We start from the raw sequence: 21,714 nt of genomic DNA, 5'->3' as shown, positions 1-21,714 counted from the left end.
CTCCTTCCCGTGGCTTCACCTTCTTTGTGCCAACACCAACTGTTTCACGACAGTATCCTTGTTAAGGCATGCCGTCCCTCAGGGCCAGTCTTCTCCCTTGACCTTCAGTGCCTTGGCTGCTCTTGGTCCTCTGCAAAAGATTACAATCAGCTGGTGAAGGTCCACAAGACACTCATTGGGATTTTACATGGCCAAACTCCTGAGTTCCTATATGCTTGAAAATACTCTCATTGGCTCTCAAATTTGAAGGACAACTTGGCTGGATATAAAATTCAAGATTCAAAGTTCCTCTCCCCTTCAGTTCTTCACACATCAGTCCACTGTCATCTTCTGTCCATATTGCTGTCACTGGGTGTCAATCTTGGTCTTGTTTCCTTGTAGGATAACCTGCTCCTTCCCTCTGGAAGCTGTAAGACTTTTCTTTCTCAAGGAAAGGAGGATCCACAGTGTTCCAGGCACCCAATTAACACTCCCAACTGGCTCATACACTCCCAACTGGCGTTTCCTCACCAAGCAACTCCCCAGGCCAAGGCCACACCTTCAATCCCCCAGAAGAAGCTCATGAAGGAGGGTTCCTAAGGTTGTCATCCTGGGAGTTTGGAGTGAGCACTGAGGCTACTCAAATCCTTCCTGTTTTCCCCAACTTCTCACCCCAGCAGGGCTTCTGGACAACCCAGATCCCTGGACACCTACCCCGGTGGTCTGGGTAGCTGCCACCCAGAAATAGGCAGGCAGTCACCATGTCCAGGCAACAGCAGGCATGGGCAGAACCTAAACCTCTTTGCTCTGTCATTTCTCCTCCCTGCCCACTCCTATTCCAGTCGGGTTTTATTTATTTTAATGTGTGCCACGATAAACTCAGGATTCAGGAGACCACTTTGTAGGGTGAGACTACAGAGACGGAGCTCCGGTAAAAACTCCCACTGCTGCGTGCACTGCTGGCTTAGGGTCCCAGCTGTCAGGAACGTCAGGAATGTCAGTCAAGTCTCTGCAGCCTGGGCCCAAGGAGGGAGGGCAAGAGTGGCTGACACAGGCTCACACGGCCACGCTCGCAAGATCATGGTAAAGTGTCTCTGGACAGTTGTTGTGTACAGCATCTAAAATTCACCCGGAATAGCAAAAACCATCCTAAAAAAGTAGGAGGACTCCTATACCCCATTTCAAAACTTACTACAGAGCAATGGTAATCCAGTCAGGCTGGCACTGGCACAAGGAAGGACTCCTAGGTCAGTGGGACAGAACTGCGAGTCCAGAAATCAATCGACACGTCTGTGGCCAGGTGATTGCAACTGGCACCAAGTCCAGTCAATGAGGGAAAGAAGAGCCTTTTCAACAAACAGTTCTGGGACCACTGGGTGTGCACACGGAAAAGGATGAACCTCATACCATACACAAGGATGTACCTCACACCATACACTAAATGAACTCAACATGGATCAGAGACCTAAATGTAAGAACAAAATCTATAAAACTCTTAGAAGAAAACACGGGTAAATCTTCATGACCTTGGAGTTGGCAAAGGATTTTCAGATGTGACATCAAAAGTGTGAGCAACAAAAGAAGAAAGGTACATTGGACTTCATCAAAATTTAATACTTTTTGTGCTCAAAGGATACCATCAAGGAAGTGAAAATACAATCCATGAAGTAGGAAAATATTTGCAAATCATACATCTGAAAAGTATCTTGTATCTAAAATACATAAAGAATACTTACAACTGAATAATAAGAAGAAGACACCCAGTTAAGAAACGAGCAAAGGACCTGAATAGACATTTCTCCAGGGAAGATACAAGAGTGGCCAACAAGCCCATGAAAAGATGTTGGACATCATTACCCATCAGGGAAATAGTCCAAAACCACAAGATGCCACTTCACACCCACAAGGGAGGCTACAATAAGAAGAGCCAGGTAACAATAAGCGCTGGAGAGGAGGTGGGGAAAAGGAGCCTCGGACACTGTGGCTGAGATGTAAATGCTGTGGCCACTTCAGAGAGAAACAGTCTGAAGAATTAAAGCAGTCACCGTGAGACTGGCAGTTCCGCTCTGGTAACGGCCCACAACATGTGTCCCCACAAGGACTTGGACACAAGTGTTCCTGAAGCACAACTCACAACTGCCAAAAGGTGGAAACAACTGAGACGTCCACCAGCTGACGAATGACAAACAAAATGTGGTCTGTCCACACAGTGGGACATTAATTGACCATAAAAAGAATTACGGACAGCCTACTACATAGATGAACCCTGAAAACATAAAGCTAAGTGAAAGAAGCCAGTCACAAAGGACCACATATAATATGATTCCATTCGCATGAAAGTCCAGAAGAGGTAAATCGATAGCGACAGAAAGAGATCAGTGGTTGCTTAGGACCGGGGCGGGGGGGAGGAGGGGTTGGTGGAGGTGTAGGGAGGTGACAGCTGAAGGGTGTGGGGCTTCTCTCTGACGTAATAAAAATGTTCTAAAACGGCCCATTGATGGATGCACATGTATGTGAATATGCTAAAAAAAACAATGAATTCTACACTTTAAATGGGTGAAGTGTATGGTATATAAATTATATCTCAACAAAGCTGCTTTAAAAACGTAAGGTGCAGATCAGTGTTTTTGTATCTCTTCAGTGTAGGAAAGTGGGGAAGAGAAATATGAATATATTTACTTATTTTCTATATTTAAAAAGTAAAACTAGTAAAAAGTATTAACTATATAAGAAAAGAAAGAACAAGAACAAGGAAATAACGGGCGTGGACATGGACGCTAGACTTCTCTGACTATGTATGCCTTTATAGTACATTAAAATACAATAAAACATTTTTTAAATGACACCTCAAAAAAAGCAACACCTAATATTGAAAGCAAACTAAAATAAACTTATTTTTATCATGTTGATGGCATAACCACACAGGGAAAAAAATATATCATTTTAAGTGATTTTAAAAACAGCATTTGACTATTCACTCCCAGTGGGATATATTCTAAGGATAAAACGAATTGCCAAGAAATTTTAAGCTGTACTCAGTGATCTTAGTGTTAGTAGTAATACTGGTTATTTTAAACACTATTTTAAAATACTGTTCTTTTAAAACTAGTACATGTACATTGTGGGGTAAGTCGTGTTAATGGCACCAAGATTTTCAGCACAATGAGATACAACACAAAACCAAAGAAGGAAAGCCCCTGTTTTCCTTTGTGTTTAACTGTTAACTTGAACTGGAAATACTGGTATGAACTCGTAAGTGTTCATCTTTATTTTTTAAATCTAATTTCCTCATTCTGTCTACTGAAAAGCCCTGGCGCACTGAGACCCCCGTAACAGTGAGCACCTCCGTTTCTCAGGCTGTGGGCTCCAGAGACCACCCTCCACCAAAAGGAACCGGGGTCTTTGGAGAAACAGCTGATTCCAAGACTGAAGCAGAACACGGACAAAACAAGCCCAGGACATACTCGTAAAAGGGCAAGCAAGCTCTCAGAAACAACTGAGACTGTGTCGAAAGGGCAGGGCAGCCAACCTGAAAGGGGTCCCGCTGGCCAAAGATGAGATCATTTGAGCATCAAGAAAACTAAGGAAGCAATGGACAGAAATTCATCAAATACACAGAAATCCATCACGAAGCTCAAAAGAACCACGAGGTGGGGACCGACTCATTCTGCAAGTACACAAGGAAAGGATGGAGCATTTATCTGGCCTGGGCTGTGCAGACAGCACTTCCGGGTGACCAAGTGAGAGCAGGTCTTCCCAGAAGACTCGCTGGCTAGTGACAGCGGAGGAGGGCAGAGCTGTAGCTCTGGCCCTGGGGAGACAGACGATGGACCTTGGATCCGTATCAGGGGCACAGAGCTTAGGAGAACTCCACTCTGGACTAACAAGGCTGCCGACGCAGACCCCGGGGCACGACCCTGTCACTAACCCACTCGGAGACATCACGCGTCTCACGATGTAACGAAGGGCACATGACCTCCACCCGGGAAGCAGTCCCGTAAAGGCCATCGGAAGCCCCTCTCTCTAATTACCAGTGTCTGAGGAACACAGGGATGGGGAATCAGTTAATGCTACAGAAAAGCAGCAGTCAAATCCAGGAGAGGACTCTGCAGGAAAAACGACCTCGTTTCTTCAGTAAATGTAGAAGGGAAGGAGACTGAGTGACAGACGAGACGAGACACCTCCCACTATGGTGAGTTGTGGCCTCTGCCTGCTACTTAGATGCGACCAGCTGTAAATGACACTTTTAAGATGATGGGGGATGGAAGGTGGACTGCGACCACTTACGATACTCAGGCTGCACTGCTAATTTTGTAGTAATAGCACCACGCTTCTGTAAGAAATGTGCACGTCTTTATGTATCAGATACGTATCAGATTCCCAGAGAAACAGTGTCTGTGAACTGCTTTGAAGTTCTTCAACGAGAGAGAGAAAGGGAGATGGAAAGATGGAAAGCAACTGAACGAGAGTGGCAAAATGTTGATAACCACTGAAGCCGAGTGACGTATGGGCTTCTTCATAGTCTACATGTCGTAGGTTTGACATTTTTTCTAATAAAATTTTTTTTTAAAAGCCCGCAAGTCACCTTCAGCACTTCAGGAAAGACAAGGGAAGCCTGAGGAGTGAGGGGAGAAGAGACGTGAAGTAGGGCAGTGAGGAAGGATCACTGCGAGCCCCCAGGAGGGCCGGGGTGGGGGGGGCCGGGAACATGGTGGGTCGGCCCCGTGAGCACTGCACGAGGAGGTTGGGTGGGGGCTGCGTTAGACGGCGGAGGGGAGACTGGCCCTCCGGTATTGGGGGTGGTGGGCGACGCACAATGCTTACTCTTTTGTGTTTAACTTTTTAAACTTGAAAAGGAAAACAATAGATATCTTGACAAAGCTAAAAAGAAAGGACTGTGGACCCCAAGAGGGCAAGGCCTGGCCGCCCCTCCCTGGCAGCCACTGAGCACCCTGCCTCTAGCTGCCAGCAGTACGGTGAGCAGCTGTCGGGCACACAGGCAGACAGCGGCCCACAGAGGCACAGGCGCCAGCACAGCCCTGCAGAGGGCTGCCTGGACTGGGGCTGTGAGGCCACCTGGGGGATACAGGTGGCCTGGGGACGGGCCAGGCATCGAAGGGCGAGGAGGGAATTCCAAGTGGGGCTGTCGAAGGGCAGCCTTGGCATTCTGAGTAGAAGAAACCCTGTGCAAGGGCACAGTCAGCAGCACCGTGGGGAGGGGGTGGCACAGGCCAGGGCGGGGCTGGGGGTCTGTACTGAAGGCCACCAGAGTCCAACCACAATCTAAGCTGCGAGATGAGGCTCCTCCACCATGGGGGGCTCAGCACTGAGGGTCCCAGCAAAACCGCGGTCCTGCCCCTGCCCCTCAAGGTCATGGGGGGAGGCCCAGGCCTGCCGAGGCCAGTCTTCTCACCTCTGTTCTCTCCAACCACCTGAAACGGGACCCCCTCGAGGGCACAGCGGCATTGGGACCAGGAGGAGGCTGCAACATGGCGATGCTACGAGGACTTCCTCTGGGGTCCAGGGGACTAACCACTCACGGCCTGTTTGCAGACGCCCCTGGGAACTGTTCGGAAAACCCCTGTCAGAACGGAGGCACCTGCGTGCCAGGCGTGGACGCCCACACCTGTGACTGCAGCCCGGGGTTCAAAGGCAGACGCTGTGAGCTCGGTAAGTCGGGGGCACTGCCTTCATCTGTCTGGGCCGGGGACGCCTGAGACCCTAGTACAGCAGGCTGTGACAACACCCCTGGCCCAGGCTGGCTTTGCCACAGGACTTCAAACCGTGTGGTGCCAGGATGGGGGCCCAGCCTCGGTGCCCAGATGTCCAAGTGCACAGGTAGGGAGGCTGGTGGGCAGTGAGCCACTGGGCCTCCCACTGCCCCCAAGTGCCAGGGTGCAAGGTGCTGCCTGGGAAGTGCGGGGTCTGGGGACACTCAGAAAGCAAGGGCAGAGCAACAGCCCCCCTCAGTGACAGGGGGGTGCAATGGGCTCCTGTGGCTCAGGGGCTGGATGTGGAGGTGGGAGGGAAAAGGCCACGGGCTCCTGCTACGGCTTTTGGACTGAGGACAAGAGGTGGGGGGCCAGAAGTCCCAAGCCAGCGACACCACCCTGAGGCCCTTCATGCCCAAGACTATGGTGAGCCCGAGGGAAACCAGCCTGCAGGCTTCAAGGACCCCAGTCAGAGCAGCCCCCAGTTGCTGAGGACGCAGTCCCAGACCAGCTGCCGGGACCCCCAGGGTGCAGGAAGAGTGCCACCTGGGCCCCCGCTCCCCTGAGCCACGGCCCTCCCCTTTGTGCCGCAGCTTGTAAGAAAGTGCCCCAGCCCTGCACACGGCTGTTCTCGGAGACAAAGTCCTTGCCGGTCTGGGAAGGAGGCGTCTGTCACCACGTGTAAGTCTCTCCTCCACCTTCACCGCGCCTGCTGTGTTCCTGACCTTCCACAGACGGCAGCTCACCCCATCCTCAGGCCCTGAGGACACCATCGGGCAGGCACAGAGCGGCGTGCTCTGACACAGTAGGAAACTGAGGCAGAAGGAAGTCTGTGCAGCTGGGAGCAGAGGCGCAGGAGGCCTGGCTCCCGCCCCCTCTGGCGGAGTCGGCCCCGCTTCCCTTGATGGCAGGGTCTGCTCCTCTCTACCTCAGAGACCCCGAAAAGAAACAACAGCATATGAGAAGCTGAGTGTTGCTTCTGCCATTAAGTGATGACAGGGCCCTCGTGCCTCAGATTTCCCTTCTGTAAAACGGGCTTCAGAGCGACAGTTTGCCTACCGCCCCTCTTGGGACCTTTCTTACAATGTGGGGTCCCACTTACAATCTCTTTAGTGGACAAAGACATATGAGCACCTATTATGTGCCAGGCACAGCTCTAGACCCTCAGCACGTGCCAGTGAACAGAAAAGGCCCAAGCCCTGCCCTCGGGCCCTTCCATTCTAGGCGAGGGGACAGCCAGACACAGGAAGCACACACGGTATATGTTCGCAGTGCTGGAAGGCGGTCAGTACTAAAGAGATGAGCACGTGGGGCCAGGAAAGCCCAGGGTGGGGCAGGCAATGGGCTGGCTGCAGCATTCAACAGGGTGTCAGGTAAGCCTCGTGGGAAAGGTGACACCTAACACACATGGAGCAGGTGAGGGGTATCTCAGGGAAGGACATCCAGAGTCAGCATGTCAGCTGCCCAGGTCTACGCCAGGGGCGGGCCCACGTGGGGCTGGTGCTGAGTGAGGGCTAGGGACAGGGGGATGCCAGGGGGCCCTGAAGACCCGTGGGAGGACTCTGGCATGTGTTCTCTGTGACGTGAGGAAGTAGGAGGATGCCGAGCAGAGGGACATGTAGGATCACAGGCTTCGGGTCACTCTGGATCAGATGTAGGCAGGCAAGGTCACAGGGCTTCACACAAAGCAGGGAAACAGGACAGAGCGAGCCGCACTGGGACTTGGGACTCCACGTCTGCAGGCCACCCGAACGTGGCTTCTGTGGAACGGCAGGCGAAGCCACAGGAGCCACCAGCCTCAGGCCGGGTAGCTGACCAGCCCTCAGCGACCGACATCTGCGTGCCAAGAGCTCGCATCCTCCCTCTGCAGCCCCCTGCACTCAGCACACGCTGGGCCTTGCTGTATATCCAGTCTGCCACCTCTGCTTTTCACTGGAGTAGTGAAACCACTGACATTTAATATAATAACTTATGTCACTGGGTTCAAATCTACTGTATTGCTATTTGTTTTCCATTTGCCCCATCTGATCTTCGTTACATTTTTCTCTTTTCCTGCCTACTTCTGGATTATTTTTTAATATTCTCTTTTACCTCTACTGTTGGCTCACTGGTTATACTGCTTTGGTTTAACTTTTTTTGTGGCTGCTCTGGGATTTCCAATATTCATCTTCAGCTTGTCACAACAGACCTTTAACTACATCACGTAGGGGAGACCCCTACGGCAGCAAGCCTCCGCGTGCCCTCACACTGACTACTGTTGTCAGGCGTGTTCTTTTACACGTGCTCTGAACCACACAATATGTTGTTTTTCCTCCCAACAATCACCTTTAAAAACCTTGAGTGCAGTCGTACTTACTTGCGTGGCTGCCATTTCTGGTACGTGGGCCTCTGAGTGCCGTCTTCCTTTGCCTGAAGGTCTTGCTGTAACATTTCCTGTAGTGCAGGTCTGCTGGGGATGAATTCTCTCTGCCTGCTGTCTGGCTGAAAAGGTTTTCATTTCACCTTCCTTTTGGAAGGATATAGTTGCTCAATATAGAATTCTTGGTTGACACATGTGTTTTTTCTTCCAGCATTTTAAAGACGTCATTCTTTTATCTCTGGCTTCCATGGTTTCAGACAAGATTGCAGTCGTTCTTATCTTTCTTTCACTATATGAAATGTGTCCCCCACCCACACGGGCTGCTTTTGTTTTCTCTTTATTACTGGTTTGGGGAAATTTAACTATGATATCCTTTCGTAGAGTTGTGAGTGTGTATGTATTTACTCTCTTGAATTTATGAAGCTTCTTGTATCTCTGGCTTTTTAGCTTTCATCAAATTTGGGAAATTTTGGCCATTATTTCTTTAAATATTTTTTTCTGTTCATTTCTCTCCTCTCCTTCTGGGACTCTAATTATGCATGTATTAGACTGATACTGTCCATTAGGTCACTGAGGCTCTTTTCATTTTCCTCAGTCTTTTTCTCTACTTCATTTTGGATAGATCCTATTGCTATGCCTTCAAGTTCACTGATCTTTTCTTCTGCAGTGTCTAACCTACCATTAATCCCATTCAGCAAAATTTTCATTTCAGATACTATGTTTTTACCATCTCTAGAAGCTCCATTTTGTTCTTTCTTAGTTCCTCCATTTATCTTCTATTTGTTTATGTTTTCCTTTCGATCACGGAACACATGGAACAAATTTTTAAGGTCCTTATCTGCTGCTTCTGTGATTGACCTAATTTCTGGGAGTTTTCCTATTCTTTTATTTTCTTTCCTTGCTTATGAGTCACATTTTCTTGATTCTTTCCACTCGTCTTTGAATGTCTTATTTTTTTGTTGGATGCTGGATATTGTAAACTTTGTTACTGCATGCTGGATTTTTATTTTTTGTATTCTTTTCAAGAATGTTCATTATTTTTTTCTGCAATGTAGTTATTTAAGTTCAGTTTGATCCTATTGAGGCTTGTTTTAGGATGACTTCAGCATCACCTTTATTCTGGGATTAATTTTGTCCCACTTCTAGGGCCTGGCCTTTCTGGGGTTTCTGTTTCTATGGAATGGCTTGTTATTAATCAAGACCTCTCCACTCTGGCTCTGGGACTCACTCACCTCCTTGGTAGTTCTTGCCCGGCCTCACGGGGTTTTACCCTATGAATGTACAGCTTCTTTTTCAAGGGGACCCTTGTCCAGATCTCTGAAGCTCATCCTCTGCTTACCCCCCTCCTCTCCAGGACTCTGTCTCACAAACATAGATGCCTCCGCCTTCCCAACTCCAATCTGTTTCTTCAGCTCTGTTTTCTCCCTGGCCCCTGCAATGCAGTCCAAAAGGTGCCTCCAGACTGAAGTCCAGGGCAATCGCAGAACTCATCTCATTTGTTTCCCTTCTCTCAGGGATCACAGTTTTGCACTGTTTTCTAACATCTGAAAAGAGTTACTACTTATATTTTGCCCAGCTCTCTGGTTATTGTGTTGGGAAGTTAATTTCCGATCCTGTTACTCCCTGATGGCCGGAAGTCTTAACCAGAGGCCTAAATCCAAAGGTTCTAGACAGAGCACAGGAGCTAGAACTCTGCCTTCAAAGTCCCTGGATCTCTTTCAAGAGCTCTGACGTTTGAGGGCATCAACAAGAACCAAGACACTTTCCCATTCACTATCATCTACAAATTGGCCAGAGGTGGCATGAATAATTCCCGTTTCACACGAAACTGAGGCGTAAGTTTCAGAGCCGTGCGCAAAGCAGACTCCTTAGTAAACAGGAGGCAGGGCTTGAATTCAGGTCTCCTGCTCCACACTACCCACCAGCATCTCACACCTGCATCTACCAGGCTTCTCCAACTTCTCCGTGAACTGCCCACCGACGAAGTGAGGTCAGCCTCTCAAGGCCTCAGGGCTGGGTGGTCTGCCCCAAGCAGAACCTGTCTTCAGAATTTCACGTGTTCTCTCTTAGTATCATTGACTTTGTCAATGCTCCTCAAAACGTACTCTTAAAATGGGGTGTATCTTATTTAATGTAAATCACACCTTGGTAAAGATAATTTTTAAAAATCACACGATTTTTATGTGGGGCATTTTAGTACATTCCTATGAGATTAAGTTTTATTAGAGAAATAAGGCCTTTCCCCCAACACCCTCATTGCTACTGTGGGTACACTTGGCCTGGGTGCAGCAGCTCCAGGTCTGGCCTTTACAGAGCTTTCTTGCAACAGGTATAAACGAGTCTACAAACTGCACCAAGACATCTGCTTCAGAGAGAGCTGTGAGAGCACCAGTATCAAGAAAACCCTGCACAGGTGCCATCTCGTGGGGGGTGGGGAGGGGCATGCTGTGTCCTGTAGTTCACAGGGTACTGGGGTGAGGGTGGCCCTGGGGATGGAGTGCTGTGGATGCCGCAGGGCTGGGGGCTGAGCCAGGCTGTATGTCTGCCCATTGGGCTGCCCTGCACGGCCATGTTCTAAGAAACTCTGCACATGTGAGCAAACACGGTTGGTATCGCCAGGCACGGTGGGTGCTGGAAGCCGCAGGGTAGGTTGAGGAGTGCACACAGTACCTGGTGCTAAAACTGGGAAGCAAGAGCGTCATCAACAGGCCCAAATACTTGGCTGCAAATAGAGCAAATCTGTTTACTTTTTATTCGCTCACACCCAGGTTCTTTCCCCAAAGGGTTCAAGCTAGTCACAAGAATCATTATACAAAGCACTGCCTGAGTATGTTATACTTCTAAAGAGTCGAGCCCAAACCCCAGTCACCACACACACTGGGGCATCACTCAGTGTCAGGGAAGCTGCAGTGCGCAATTCACCTGGGTGGCTGCCGTGGGTGCGCCCCTCGGGTAGCCCTGGCCTTCTTCCGCCCATACCCTCCTTCACTCTCCATGACTCGTCCAGCCAGGGGCTGTCCCCGTCATTCCACAATGTGCACCTCAAGCCAGGTGGGCACACTGAAATGCTAACCTCAGTGCCACAGTGATGGTGTCCCCAACATGGGCTGTGTGTGAGCTGAAGAACGATGGCCGGGCGGAGGGGGCGCCAGGGTCCCGCGGACACAGTCTGGTTTTCATAAACCACCTCTCCCTACTTGTTTCAGGAAACAAAGTGACAGTCCAACACTGAAAACATCTTAAGGTACGTTCCCCAGTGACAGCGGCCCTTCTGCCAGCACCGCCAGGGAAAACTCCGTGTGTGCCCTTATTACAGACTCCCAGGCAGGGTTCCGAATGCCCCGACGGGGTAAGACGGGTGAGAACAGACAGTGAGGCGTCCCAATGGATGCAAGCCTTCAGGTGGAGACGAGGCTGTCTGGGGGTGAGGACGAACCCCACTCCATCAGAGCTCGGGGACCGAAGGAAGTGCTTCCCAGACCCTGTGAATGGCCACCTACTGGAAGGAAAAATGGGGAGCCGTGATCTCCTAACTTTCGGGAAGTCCTGAAGACGCCCTCTCATTGGGAGATTCCCAATGGACACAGGAACCCTAAGCCTCAGAAACCCTGAAATGAAAGAAACTTTCTGACTTGATCTGGTTTAAACCAGCCTTTCTCAAACCCTTTTGGCAACTCAACTGCATGTGACCCCACCTCCCCACACGTAAACTCTGCTGAAATCTTCACAATAGTTCGGAAGATAGTGGGTTAAAACCAGCCTGTAAGGAGCGTCACACTGACCACAGGTTCTTATCAACACGTCTCTGGGAATGAAAGAATTCTGGGCAGCCTAGGACAGCTCACGACTCCCGTTCATAAATGAGCCGAACCGTCCATCTTCCTGTGAGCAGGACAGGAGGGAGGCAGCTTCAAACAGGCCACGGTTATTATACAGCTGAGGAATGGTATTCAGAGACCTTGACAACCAACCAGAAGCAGGAGGGCTTTGCGGCTGCAGGCTGACTCTAAAGGGGGACCCCTCCCACCGACCAGGCGGACATCTGTGGGGCGGGAAGCGCCATGTGGCCTCCCCTTGCGCAGTCGTACCACCAGGTGTGAAGCCCACTCAAAGGCATCACGCCCCCTCAAGCCCCCGACACACGCATCCAATACACACATTCCAAAACTTACAAGCATCTCACACTGGGGAAGAAGCCACAGATATATCTGGGTTTGAAATATGTATATTGCAATAAGTTACCTGAAAGAGTATTTTTTAAGTCACTCAGCAAATCCATTTCTATAAAAACAAATCAGAAACCTTCAACTAATTGTCAAATATCAGCTTTTAGAATACCCACTCTTGAAACAACGGAGAAAACAAAATAGGCAGAACAGAAACCCACATACCCAGACACACACCTAAGAACACCAAGCAAGAGTTCATTCCAATCCACGTGACCAGAGTGACCTGGACGGCCCATGTCTTCCGAGGAAGGATCCAAGGGCTGCACCACGTGGGGGGAGGGGGGCTCCCTCCCTCTGGGGGACGTGGTCAGTCCTCCACAAACCCGTCCCTACCCACTGCCTCGTTAAAGGGAGTGGACCTCACAGTTCTGACGCCTGGGGCAGCGACCCTGACACTAAGACAAACAGGAAGGCGCAGTTTCATTCTCCTCATGCCCCATTTTGTTTTCTTCAAAGGATTCGGGACGTTCTTGGGACACTCCACCAACCTCCCAAGTTTCTAGAACCCAGAAAGACGAGGTCTAAAATCGCATTGAAAAGGACACCTTGGGGGACAAGGTCCTGGCTGGAGCCCGTCCCCTCTGCGGCTTCTCCTCTGGCCTCTAGCAGACAGACAGGCCAGGCCATGGCCAGGGACACCCTCTGCGGCCACCATCTCTGCACCTTGCGCTGCACCTCCCAGCCCACTGCTGTAACCCAGGCCGTGTATCCCCAAGGGGCAGCCTGTGCTGTGGTCAATGAGCCAGTGCTGCGTGCGCGTCAGCCCTGGGCGAGCGAGGCCGACTGCCAGGAGCTTCTGCAACGTCCAGAAACCAGTTCTAGATCCCAAAGTCAGAAAGAGGACCCCCGCCCCCAGACCTTAAACCCAGTGGAGGAGGAGCAACTGTCCACAGCTTCCAAGGCAGAGGGCGAGCTGGGCAAGCAGACAGGGTTGGGGATGGGGGGAGGGCTGAGGGGGTGGGTGGGCGGGGGCCGGGGAGGCGACACAAAGGAAAGCCAGCTGTCTGCTTTGGAGGCTCTGCTGGCAGGTTATTCCCGCAGATACCCTGCAGGCCAGTGCTCACCACACAGATCAAGGACTGTGCAGGAGGAAATGGTAATTAGTGCTAAGATGGAGTTTACACACTTGCTCTACAACTTCTGCTGTAAAGGTCAGGCAGTAAATACAGAAGGCGCCAAAAAAATGTATACACATCTTAGGAAAGGAAAAAGCTGTATTAAAATTGTAACACTCACTATATACCGATAACGAAAGATGAACACAAGTCACGTGTACGTGTTTTTATGCCACCCCCCAGTATTTTGGGCTTTGTGGACCACACGGTCCCTGTGGCCACTAGTTAGCTCTGGGTCACAGTGCAAACAGCCATCGACACGTGCCTCAACGGGGATGGCTGTGACCCAATAAAACTTTATCTACAAAAACGGGGGCCACGTTGCATGGCCATCACTGGCTAAGCCCCACTCAGGCTTCAGCCTGATTCAGAGAAAGCATCCCCGACGACACGTCACACCAGGGCACCAAAGACCCCGGATGTCACAAAGTGCGACACTGACGCCGCTAGAAGGCACCACACTAGCAGCAGGGCTCCTCCTTACAGGTCTGAGTAATGAAGACGGGCCGCGGGCTGGCTTGGCCAGGTCACGTGTGAGATCCTTGTCCACCACTCACTGTGGGCTTGCAGGGTCCCAGCATGTCCACACGAAGCATCACCAGCCGCAGAGCGCTGTCACCTCACCGTGACCCCCGTGGCCAGCCCACACGCACACAGCTCTCTCCTCCCTGCAGAGGAGCTCAGAACAAAGAGGCCAGCCCTCCTCACCCGTGTGGAGCAGGTCACAGTGACCCAGCTGGGACATAAGCCCCCATGCGTCTCCCACGGACTCTGCCCTAAGTCAGCTTTTCACCACTGGAAGCACCCCTCCTTTCATCTTTCATAAAAACATTTTTTGAAGAGTTATATTTTAGACTTTTTATTCTTATTAAGCGCGTGTGTGCATATGTCTGTGTATTATGCAATTTGTCATTTTCAGAAAGGAGGAACCGTCATGTCATTAAGTGTCCACTGGACTCCAGAACGTCCGGTCCCCAGGGCTCACCTGTGTGAACAAGAAAGCCACGCACACAAACACGTACTGCTGACCGCTGCTGCGACACTGGGACCTGTCACCGCGTCTGTGTAAGCTACGGCATCGCTAGCAAACGGCATGACCAAGTGATGTCACTGAATGTAGCTGAGACTCTCTCCGACCTCGGTGGTAACCTCAAGCCCCTCAGCAGCGAGGCCAGCGTGAACGCATTTCAGATTTTCCCTCGGCAGCAATGGTTTCTCCAGGACAGTCGCTGGAGTTTGCGCTGCACTGCCGTCGATTAATCCATTTTGATACTTTACAAACTGAGTATCTAGTAAAGACTTCTTGATGCTGAAGGAATTACCATTCATCCTGAAACATCCCAAATGAGTCACTGCCTTCATCACGGGGCTCCTTCTTAAAACTCTAATGTCCTTGAAAACACTCCACGTCCACCCACGGAGATCAATAATCACGGAATCAAATAAGCATTTATTTGTGTTGGAAGGAAAGGGGGCAACCGCCAGGTGCTGTGCTCACCATCTGCTGCCCAAACTTGGATGAACTCGCCATCTAATCAGATACATTTAGGAACCCACTCCAGCCACCTAGGCACGAGAACAGCAGCCCAGGTCCAGAGTGTCAGGCACTTAGATGACACAAAATGCAAGAAAAGTGAAAACAGTGGCCCAGAGTGAACTGTCTTCATTTTCAAGTACTTTTGTCCATCGCCAAGAAAGACAGCGAAGATCAAATGTCCCTTTCCCCTGCTGCACGTGGGCTGTCATAGGCACATGAGGAAATGCATGCTCACCCACTGCTCTCCCACCTGCGAAGCCAGCGGGCAGGGACCACCCGGTGCCAGCCGCCCCAGCACCTTCCCATAGCTGGAACTGCTCCTGCTGGCAAGCCACTGCCACGTGTGGAGGGAGTCACTGAGCATTTTCTTTTGCAAAAAATGTCCTTCTCTTTGTAGCCATGCTCAAACATGAGCCTGGAGAAAAAAGCATGAATTCTTTTGAGTCAGCACTGAATCCCCAGTAAAATACAGTTCAAACCCACCAACAGCACTCCAGGGCACAGGGGAAGGAACTCGTAAAAAAACCAATGACTTACTTGTCTTTTTAATCAAATATGATAAATACGAGGCATTTAAATCTGAAGTTCTCACAAACTGACAGTCGCACGTTGCTGGGCCCGGCCTCACAGCAGTTTCCCTCGGCCCAGCTGACACTTGGAGCTGGATCATCATGTTGTGGGACTGTCCCATGCACTGCAGGACATTTAATAGCAGACCTGGCCTCAGCCACCAGATCCCAACTGCATTCTCTCTCCTGGTCCTAACCACCAGAAGTGTCCCCAGATGTTCCCTGGGACCCAGACTGCCCCCAGCGGAGAATGGCTGCCTGGCACGATTCTTACGTGGTCTGCAAAACACAAGGCCAAGAGCTAGGAGTCTCATGTAGTTGTTAAAATGCTGCCAAGGCCTGAACTTTAGTCACATCCCCAAACATATTTTCTGCAGCACTGGTCCTGTGCCAGTCCCCCCAGGAAGGGGTGCCCAGAATGTCCTGGGACGAGCCTGCCCTCCCTCTGTCACAGAGCTCATGCCACCAGGGCTGGGCCTCCACGTCAGAGGTGACCTCTGGCTTACATCCACCTCCACTCCCTGACCCCAACGCTTGTAGTCACTCCGCAAACCCACTGGGCTCCCCGAGGGGATGCCCATGACACCTCCCCTCTGGTGTCATGGAGAGCTCCCTGGAATGACCCAAGACCGCCCCCCAGCCCAGGCCCCACCCTGCCCGACCCTGCTCTGTCCTCTGGTGTCAGATGCCCCTCTGTGAAGTGAGCGGAAGAGGCGGCTAGGATGGCTCCACGAACCCCGTTCTGGCAATCCATGGCTGCCACAGACTGCAGGCCTGGCTGTGCCCCGCTGGCCACGGGCTGGCACAATAGCAAAGTTCCCTGAGGCCGGAGCCAGGCCTGCTTCTCACAAAGACAGAGCAACCTGCCCCAGCACGTCGCGGGCATGAAGAAGCCACGTGTCACTGACCCACTTCCCTCTACTTCTACTCTGCTGTACACTGAATGCAATTATGAAGCAATATTTTTGGATTAAAAACATGAGTATTTGTGTGGAAAACCTGCTACTTGTTTTCATAAAATAAAGTGCTGTGATGTACTAAAACCTCACTGCCTTCTCCTAATTTTACCTTCATCACTAGAAGGAAACAGAAAATGACTCTTGAACCAGAAGGAACCTCGTGCCCCACACTGCCATGAATTATCACCTACATACATGACAAAAAAATAAAACCAAGTTTTGATATACTGAGTTCCCTGATTTTAACAGCTCCAAGTCAGTATTTTATTCACGAAGGAACAGAAACCTGACAACACATCAGACGCACGCACCTCCCCCTTAGTCTGACCACTTCTCAGGTGATGGATAATAATTTTTCATCAAAAGACCAGTTTTAGAATGAAAAATAACCTGAGAAGATCCAAGCGAAGCTCCCAAAAGTGTCGAGAAACTTAAAACACCCTTTGACGTCTTGGGGCTTGGCTCATCCCGGCACTGGCATCACAGCTCCCCCTCCCCCGCCCCGTCCCCATCCTCCTCGTCCTCACTTGTGCTTTTGTCACCAGGCATGGGGTTCTCAGGCTCTTCTTCCTCCTCCCGAGCCAAGAGCTTCTTAAAAACTTCAAACTCCTCAGCAGAAGAACGGGCCGTCCTGGCCAGAAACTCAGCTTCGGAAACTCTGAGAATGTCCCTGAGTAGAGGGTTAGGGACCTGTGTCTGCCCCTTCTTATCCGGGGTCTGGTACCGTCCGAGGCGCTCCAGGAACGTGTGTCTCTGCCTGGTCTTGGTGATGGAGTACTGCAGGAAGTCGGTCCTCACCACGTCCGCGTGCTTCACGCCCATCCTGAAATAGGCATACTGGGGACACAGACAGGTCAGGGCCTCAGCTGCAGACCTGAAACCTGCCGCCCCAGTCACGGGAGACCCAACCTGTCCAAAAGCCTTCAACAACTGCCTAGTGGACGGCGGCAGCCCAACTCTGACGCCCGCGTTTGTCTGACAGCTGCCAGTTTTCAAAGCATTTTCAAATTCGTATGGAAAACAAGGCTGCAGGGAGCACAGCGTAGCAGGGAGCACAGCGCTGCAGGGGGAGACCGAGTCCCACCATTGCTCAGACGGAAGGAGAAAGCATGAGTATGGGGACAACAGGCCACAGGTCAGAAACACAGGGGTCTGAGCCGCCTCAGCACCATTGTTCCCAGAAAAGTGAGGACAACGGTCACACTCACATCTCTGTAACCAACGTGCAACACAGGTTGGAAAGACGGAAGGTTTTCACTACTTTTCAATCAGCCACTTCAAACAGAGGCCGGTGTGGACCCTAAGAACAGGGCTGGGTCCTTCAGGATTAACAGCAGAAAAGCCACAGAAGCGACCCTATCTGAAATGAACAAGCGACAGACCAACACGTTCTCCTCGGCTGCCAGGCGGCGAAGCATCTTACCCACGCAGCTGCCCCTGCTAAGTTGGAAAGCCCACTGTCACTCCCCCAGCCACTCTCTCGGCCACCTCACCTGGAATTTGTATTCCAGCTCACCGGGGTCCTCCCGAAGAACATAGGGGCATCTGTGCAAAATCTCGGTTACTTGCTGCACGGTGAAAAGGCACTTGTCCCGGAGAACCCTGACAGTGTTGGCAATATCCCTCTGACGCATGGTGAGGATTTCGGGGCAACAGTGAAGCACCCTCCTCAGCTTCCCTACGGAACACAGAAAAGGGCAAGTATGGAATTTCAGGGTGTTCCAGAAACCAAGAGGCTAACCGCGCCCACCCAACTCAAACCAGCATTTCAAAGTGAATAAGGACCCCCGCCCCCACAGAACCAGTGCCGGCCTCAGAGGTCTTCCCAGCAGCACCTGGGGAGAGGGAGGAGCCAGAACGGCCCACCTCCCCGCTAACCCCTCACTCAGACTCTGCAGCCCTCCCTGCCCCACGTGCCTGCCTCTCGCTGGCCTCCCAGCTGAAAGGCGCCTGCTTTATATACATATTCTATGTCTCCTCCTCTTGCCCTCACCTAGAAAAGTATTTCACAGGGATTTCCTGAAAAGGTCAGACAGTAAGATGGGGAGTAGCGTCCCTCACCATGGGACTCTGGGTTGAGGTTTCCTTCCAGAATAAAACTGTCATCGGACCACTCACAACCAACATTCCTAAGACCTGGGGGCCTGAACTCAAAGAAAAGGAGTGCCATGAAAATAATTACCATAATAGTAACAACTAGCACAAATACTGATGACCCACCTAGTGGGGTGACCACATATTTTATCCAAACTGGGTGAAAGATGCCCTGTTAATTGCATTAGATAACTGGTGTGAACTGAGACTGCCTGAGGTAGGTGAACTGCGTGCGGCACATGGTCTCCTACGGATAGTTGGTAAAAGTTAGTACCTGGAAACTTAAAATCACTTCTTTAAATGGCTAGTTGAAATGCTCCTAACAGTTGAATTAGTCACTGTCTTGCCAAAATGTATCAGAATTTCAGGAGTTTAGACTTTATCTTTGCCACGTAAGGCCGTGCTGAGCTTGCTAATTTATAATCAGAGCACATAAGGTGTTCCGTTTAGTCTTTCCGATTATACAGCCACAGGTCATCGGGTCCGAGAAACACACAAGGCGGTCTCTGCTTACTTCTGGAGAAGAAGGCCTGCAGAGGTCATCTGAAACGTGGTCTGCAAACCTTTCCCCCCCGACGTCTAACCAGTGAGAGTCAAGAGTGAAAAAGAGAACAGTGGAACTCCTCTGGTCAAAGTGGGTAGGGGTCCTTGGAGACCCTCCTGGGCCCCCAAACCCCTTCTCCAGAGGGCCCATAAAGAGACCCAATGAACTTCTCTAGAATTCTGTTGGGACTGGAGGTGGCGGCTGGAGGGAACAGCTGCTCCACCATTTCCCAGGAATCTGGGAAGATCTCCCGTTCCACAGTAAATCAAGACACCCAGCTGGAATCCAAGCATTTACCAGGGACTCTGTATGGCTCTGGCTCAACCTCAGACACAAAGCACTAAGACCACCTAAGCTAATTTAAACACCAAAGGTTATACACGTCTATATCGCATACTGACATCCACCTGTGAGCACCCGTGCCCACCTGTTCTAGACGCTAGAGCCCCCCCAGGGAACAAGACGAGAGTCCCTGCCTGCTACCCAACTGCCTCCTCCCGTCCTGCAACGCCTGAAACGAGACCACGCCTCTTCTTCACCTCCACACCAAGTCACACAGTCCTCTCAAGGGCCTTCCCCAGAAACCTCCCCTAATCCAGCTCACGGAGGCTGCTCGTTCCCCAGCGTGGACCCCTGGGCACTATCTATAAAAGCTACACCTTTACCTTCTCCAAGGCCAAGCTTTCGCAGATAACTGGAGCGCTTCTTCATGTGCATCACAGGCAGTTTCAATAACTGAGGACTTTTCTTCAGAGCCACACACACAGGCTCTGGATTCACACCCAAGAGTATTAATTCTGAAACGATATCCAGCACCTGTTGAGGGTGGGTACCTGGTTGCACTGTGAGCAACTCATTCACGTGGACATCACTGAAACCCATGTCCAGGAGGGAAGTGATGACCTCCTCTCGCTCCCAGGGCCCTCCGTCCACAGGAGCACTCTGCTTCTCGAGGAGGCACTGAGGGAGATGCGTCCTGCACGCTGGGTCCTGCACACAGGGTACCTCCTCAAGGCCCCCTCCGGTGGAGGCTGTGGTCAGTTTACACAACGAGGAAGCCGTCATCTTTTTCTGAGGAGTCTGCCTAGACATGCGGGCCCAGGTGAGGGGGATCAGGTGGTACCAAGCCGAGACCTGGAAGACAGTACAAAAGGGCATCAGTTCCTCATCGCCCCATGTCACGGGCACCGCAGGACGTACAAGCAGGATGAGCAGGGTATCTGTGCCTTGGTCCCACAGGAACCTGTTTTCATAAGACATCTGCAAAATCGTACGTGAACTTCAAAAGCCTACACAGAAGGAGATTCCCACACAGAGAGCAGAGCACTGCAAGGGCAGAGGTCAGAGCAACGCAGGCTCCCAGCTTGGGCTCCTGTAACTGAGGGGAAGGGAACTATTTCAGTGCCGCCTGGTGAAGTGCTTGGGGGAGGGGAGGACGTTTCCTTCACCCTGTCAGGGTCAGTGTGGGGGGGTGGGGGGGGCGGAGGCTGCAAATTTAACTGACAGTAGATCCACAGGAAGAAAAATCCCCCAAGTTTCTTAACGTGCATATGGCAGCTAACAAAAGACGTAGCTCCCTATGTGGCTAGTGACGGACGTTAACTTCACGACGGAGAGGGAGGAGGAGAAAAGGCTCTTATGGGAAGAACCAGCGGGTTTCTAGGGGGACAGGGGCGATGAGAAAGTTTGCCGGATTGTCTGTTTATACAGGTGCCGAGTGGTCTTCTTTCTTTTTTTCCTTCCCGGCCATAAACTCCCCGGGAGAGAGGACCCACGGCAGCCTCACTCCCAGCCGTTTCTGCTTTTAGTGAAAAGCAAAGCTCTGAGGAAACTTCCCGTAGGTGCCGAATCTCAAATGTCTTTAGTCTACAATGGTTTCCACGCCAACTCCGGGGCGCCGACTTGGTCCCACACGTGAAAACTCGGGACCTCCTACTAGGCTCGGGATTCATGGCCCTAAGTCCATTCCACAGAAACAACCCTGTTAGGTAGAATGCAGCTTAGTCCGGCAGCCAACTTGTATGTAGAATTCCCGCTCACTTCAAAAGTGGTCCGTGGCCCAGGCCGGCGCGGAGCAAACCGGACGGGTCCCCGCGCGCCCAAACGTCACCCAGCGTGGCCCCCGGCAGGCAGTCAAGCCCACGCGCTCGCGGCCCCCGGGCTGCCGCGCCTCGCCCCGCCCGCGGCCCACCCGCTCCCGCCGCCGGATTCACGCCCGGGCCCGGCTAGTGCCGAGCCGGGCGGAGCTGCGCTCAGGGCGCGCTGACCGAGCGGACAGCGAGCGCCGCAGCCCAGGTGCGTGCACTTGCTGTGTGCACCGGCCTGCGGGAAGGCTCCGACGGCAACAGGTCGCCGCCTGCCGGGAAGCACCTGGGCGCCGGCGACTCCTCTGCGCCCCCGCCCGCGACCCGCCAGGGGTCCAGCCGACGGCGCAGCCTCACCTGCCGGCCGAGCGCCGCCATAGCGCGAAGGCGGCCACCGCGACTCCGGCGCCGGAAGCAGAGCGCCCGCCGTCCGCCGCTTCCGCCTTCCCCCTCGCAAGCGCGACGGCGCGGGAAACGCGTTCCGCGGCGGCCCTTCTCAGGACGTGTCCCGCGCTGGGCGGGCCCGGGGCGGGT

At 51.9% G+C, this 21,714-nt stretch overlaps 2 protein-coding genes across 8 annotated transcripts in view; one reads left to right on the top strand and one right to left on the bottom strand.

The window, feature by feature from the left end:
- The window catches only part of SNED1 (sushi, nidogen and EGF like domains 1), a 70,990-nt gene extending 56,548 nt beyond the window's left edge, over window positions 1-14,442 (top strand). For 2 of the 5 annotated variants that reach the window (XM_033111326.1, XM_033111323.1), the window contains exons 28-32: window positions 5,533-5,649; window positions 6,284-6,371; window positions 10,379-10,462; window positions 11,256-11,293; window positions 14,313-14,442. In XM_033111326.1, coding sequence (XP_032967217.1) covers window positions 5,533-5,649; window positions 6,284-6,371; window positions 10,379-10,462; window positions 11,256-11,292 — 326 coding nt within the window. In that variant the 3' untranslated portion in view covers window position 11,293; window positions 14,313-14,442. Of the gene's footprint in view, window positions 1-381; window positions 482-5,532; window positions 5,650-6,283; window positions 6,372-10,378; window positions 10,463-11,255; window positions 13,158-14,312 lie in introns of those variants that run through there. The other 3 variants (XM_033111325.1, XM_033111324.1, XM_033111333.1) reach the window with 3 other exon arrangements.
- On the bottom strand, window positions 90-21,688 carry MTERF4 (mitochondrial transcription termination factor 4). 3 transcript variants are annotated; one of them, XM_033111342.1, is made up of 5 exons: window positions 21,538-21,688; window positions 19,762-20,230; window positions 17,952-18,136; window positions 16,986-17,295; window positions 90-130 (listed from the first exon to the last, which is right to left on the bottom strand). In XM_033111342.1, exons 1-5 carry the CDS (start codon window positions 21,556-21,558, stop codon window positions 105-107), a joined length of 1,011 nt encoding a protein of 336 aa, XP_032967233.1. In that variant the 5' UTR covers window positions 21,559-21,688; the 3' UTR covers window positions 90-104. The 3 variants fall into 3 exon arrangements, with proteins under 3 accessions (XP_032967233.1, XP_032967231.1, XP_032967232.1); XM_033111340.1 differs by lacking the exon at window positions 90-130 and adding an exon at window positions 15,439-15,624; XM_033111341.1 differs by lacking the exon at window positions 90-130 and having other exon boundaries at window positions 16,672-17,295.
- Between the last annotated feature and the right edge of the window lie 26 nt (window positions 21,689-21,714).

The sequence above is a fragment of the Rhinolophus ferrumequinum genome, chromosome 8 (assembly GCF_004115265.2).
Source record: "Rhinolophus ferrumequinum isolate MPI-CBG mRhiFer1 chromosome 8, mRhiFer1_v1.p, whole genome shotgun sequence".
Lineage (NCBI taxonomy): Eukaryota > Metazoa > Chordata > Mammalia > Chiroptera > Rhinolophidae > Rhinolophus > Rhinolophus ferrumequinum.
Note: the sequence above shows the minus strand (reverse complement) of the source record. Positions and strands in the feature narration are given on the sequence as shown.

What these genes read in the sequence shown, in the direction of transcription:
- MTERF4 (XM_033111340.1), bottom strand. Translation starts at nt 21,558, where the DNA reads ATGGCGGCGCTCGGCCGGCAG. An exon ending in AGCTGGAATACAAATTCCAG is followed by an intron (nt 17,296 to 17,951) that starts GTGAGGTGGCCG and finishes CTGTGTCCCCAG; the next exon opens with TATGCCTATTTCAGGATGGG. An exon ending in GCCTGGTGACAAAAGCACAA is followed by an intron (nt 15,625 to 16,985) that starts GTGAGGACGAGG and finishes AATGTCCTGCAG; the next exon opens with TGCATGGGACAGTCCCACAA.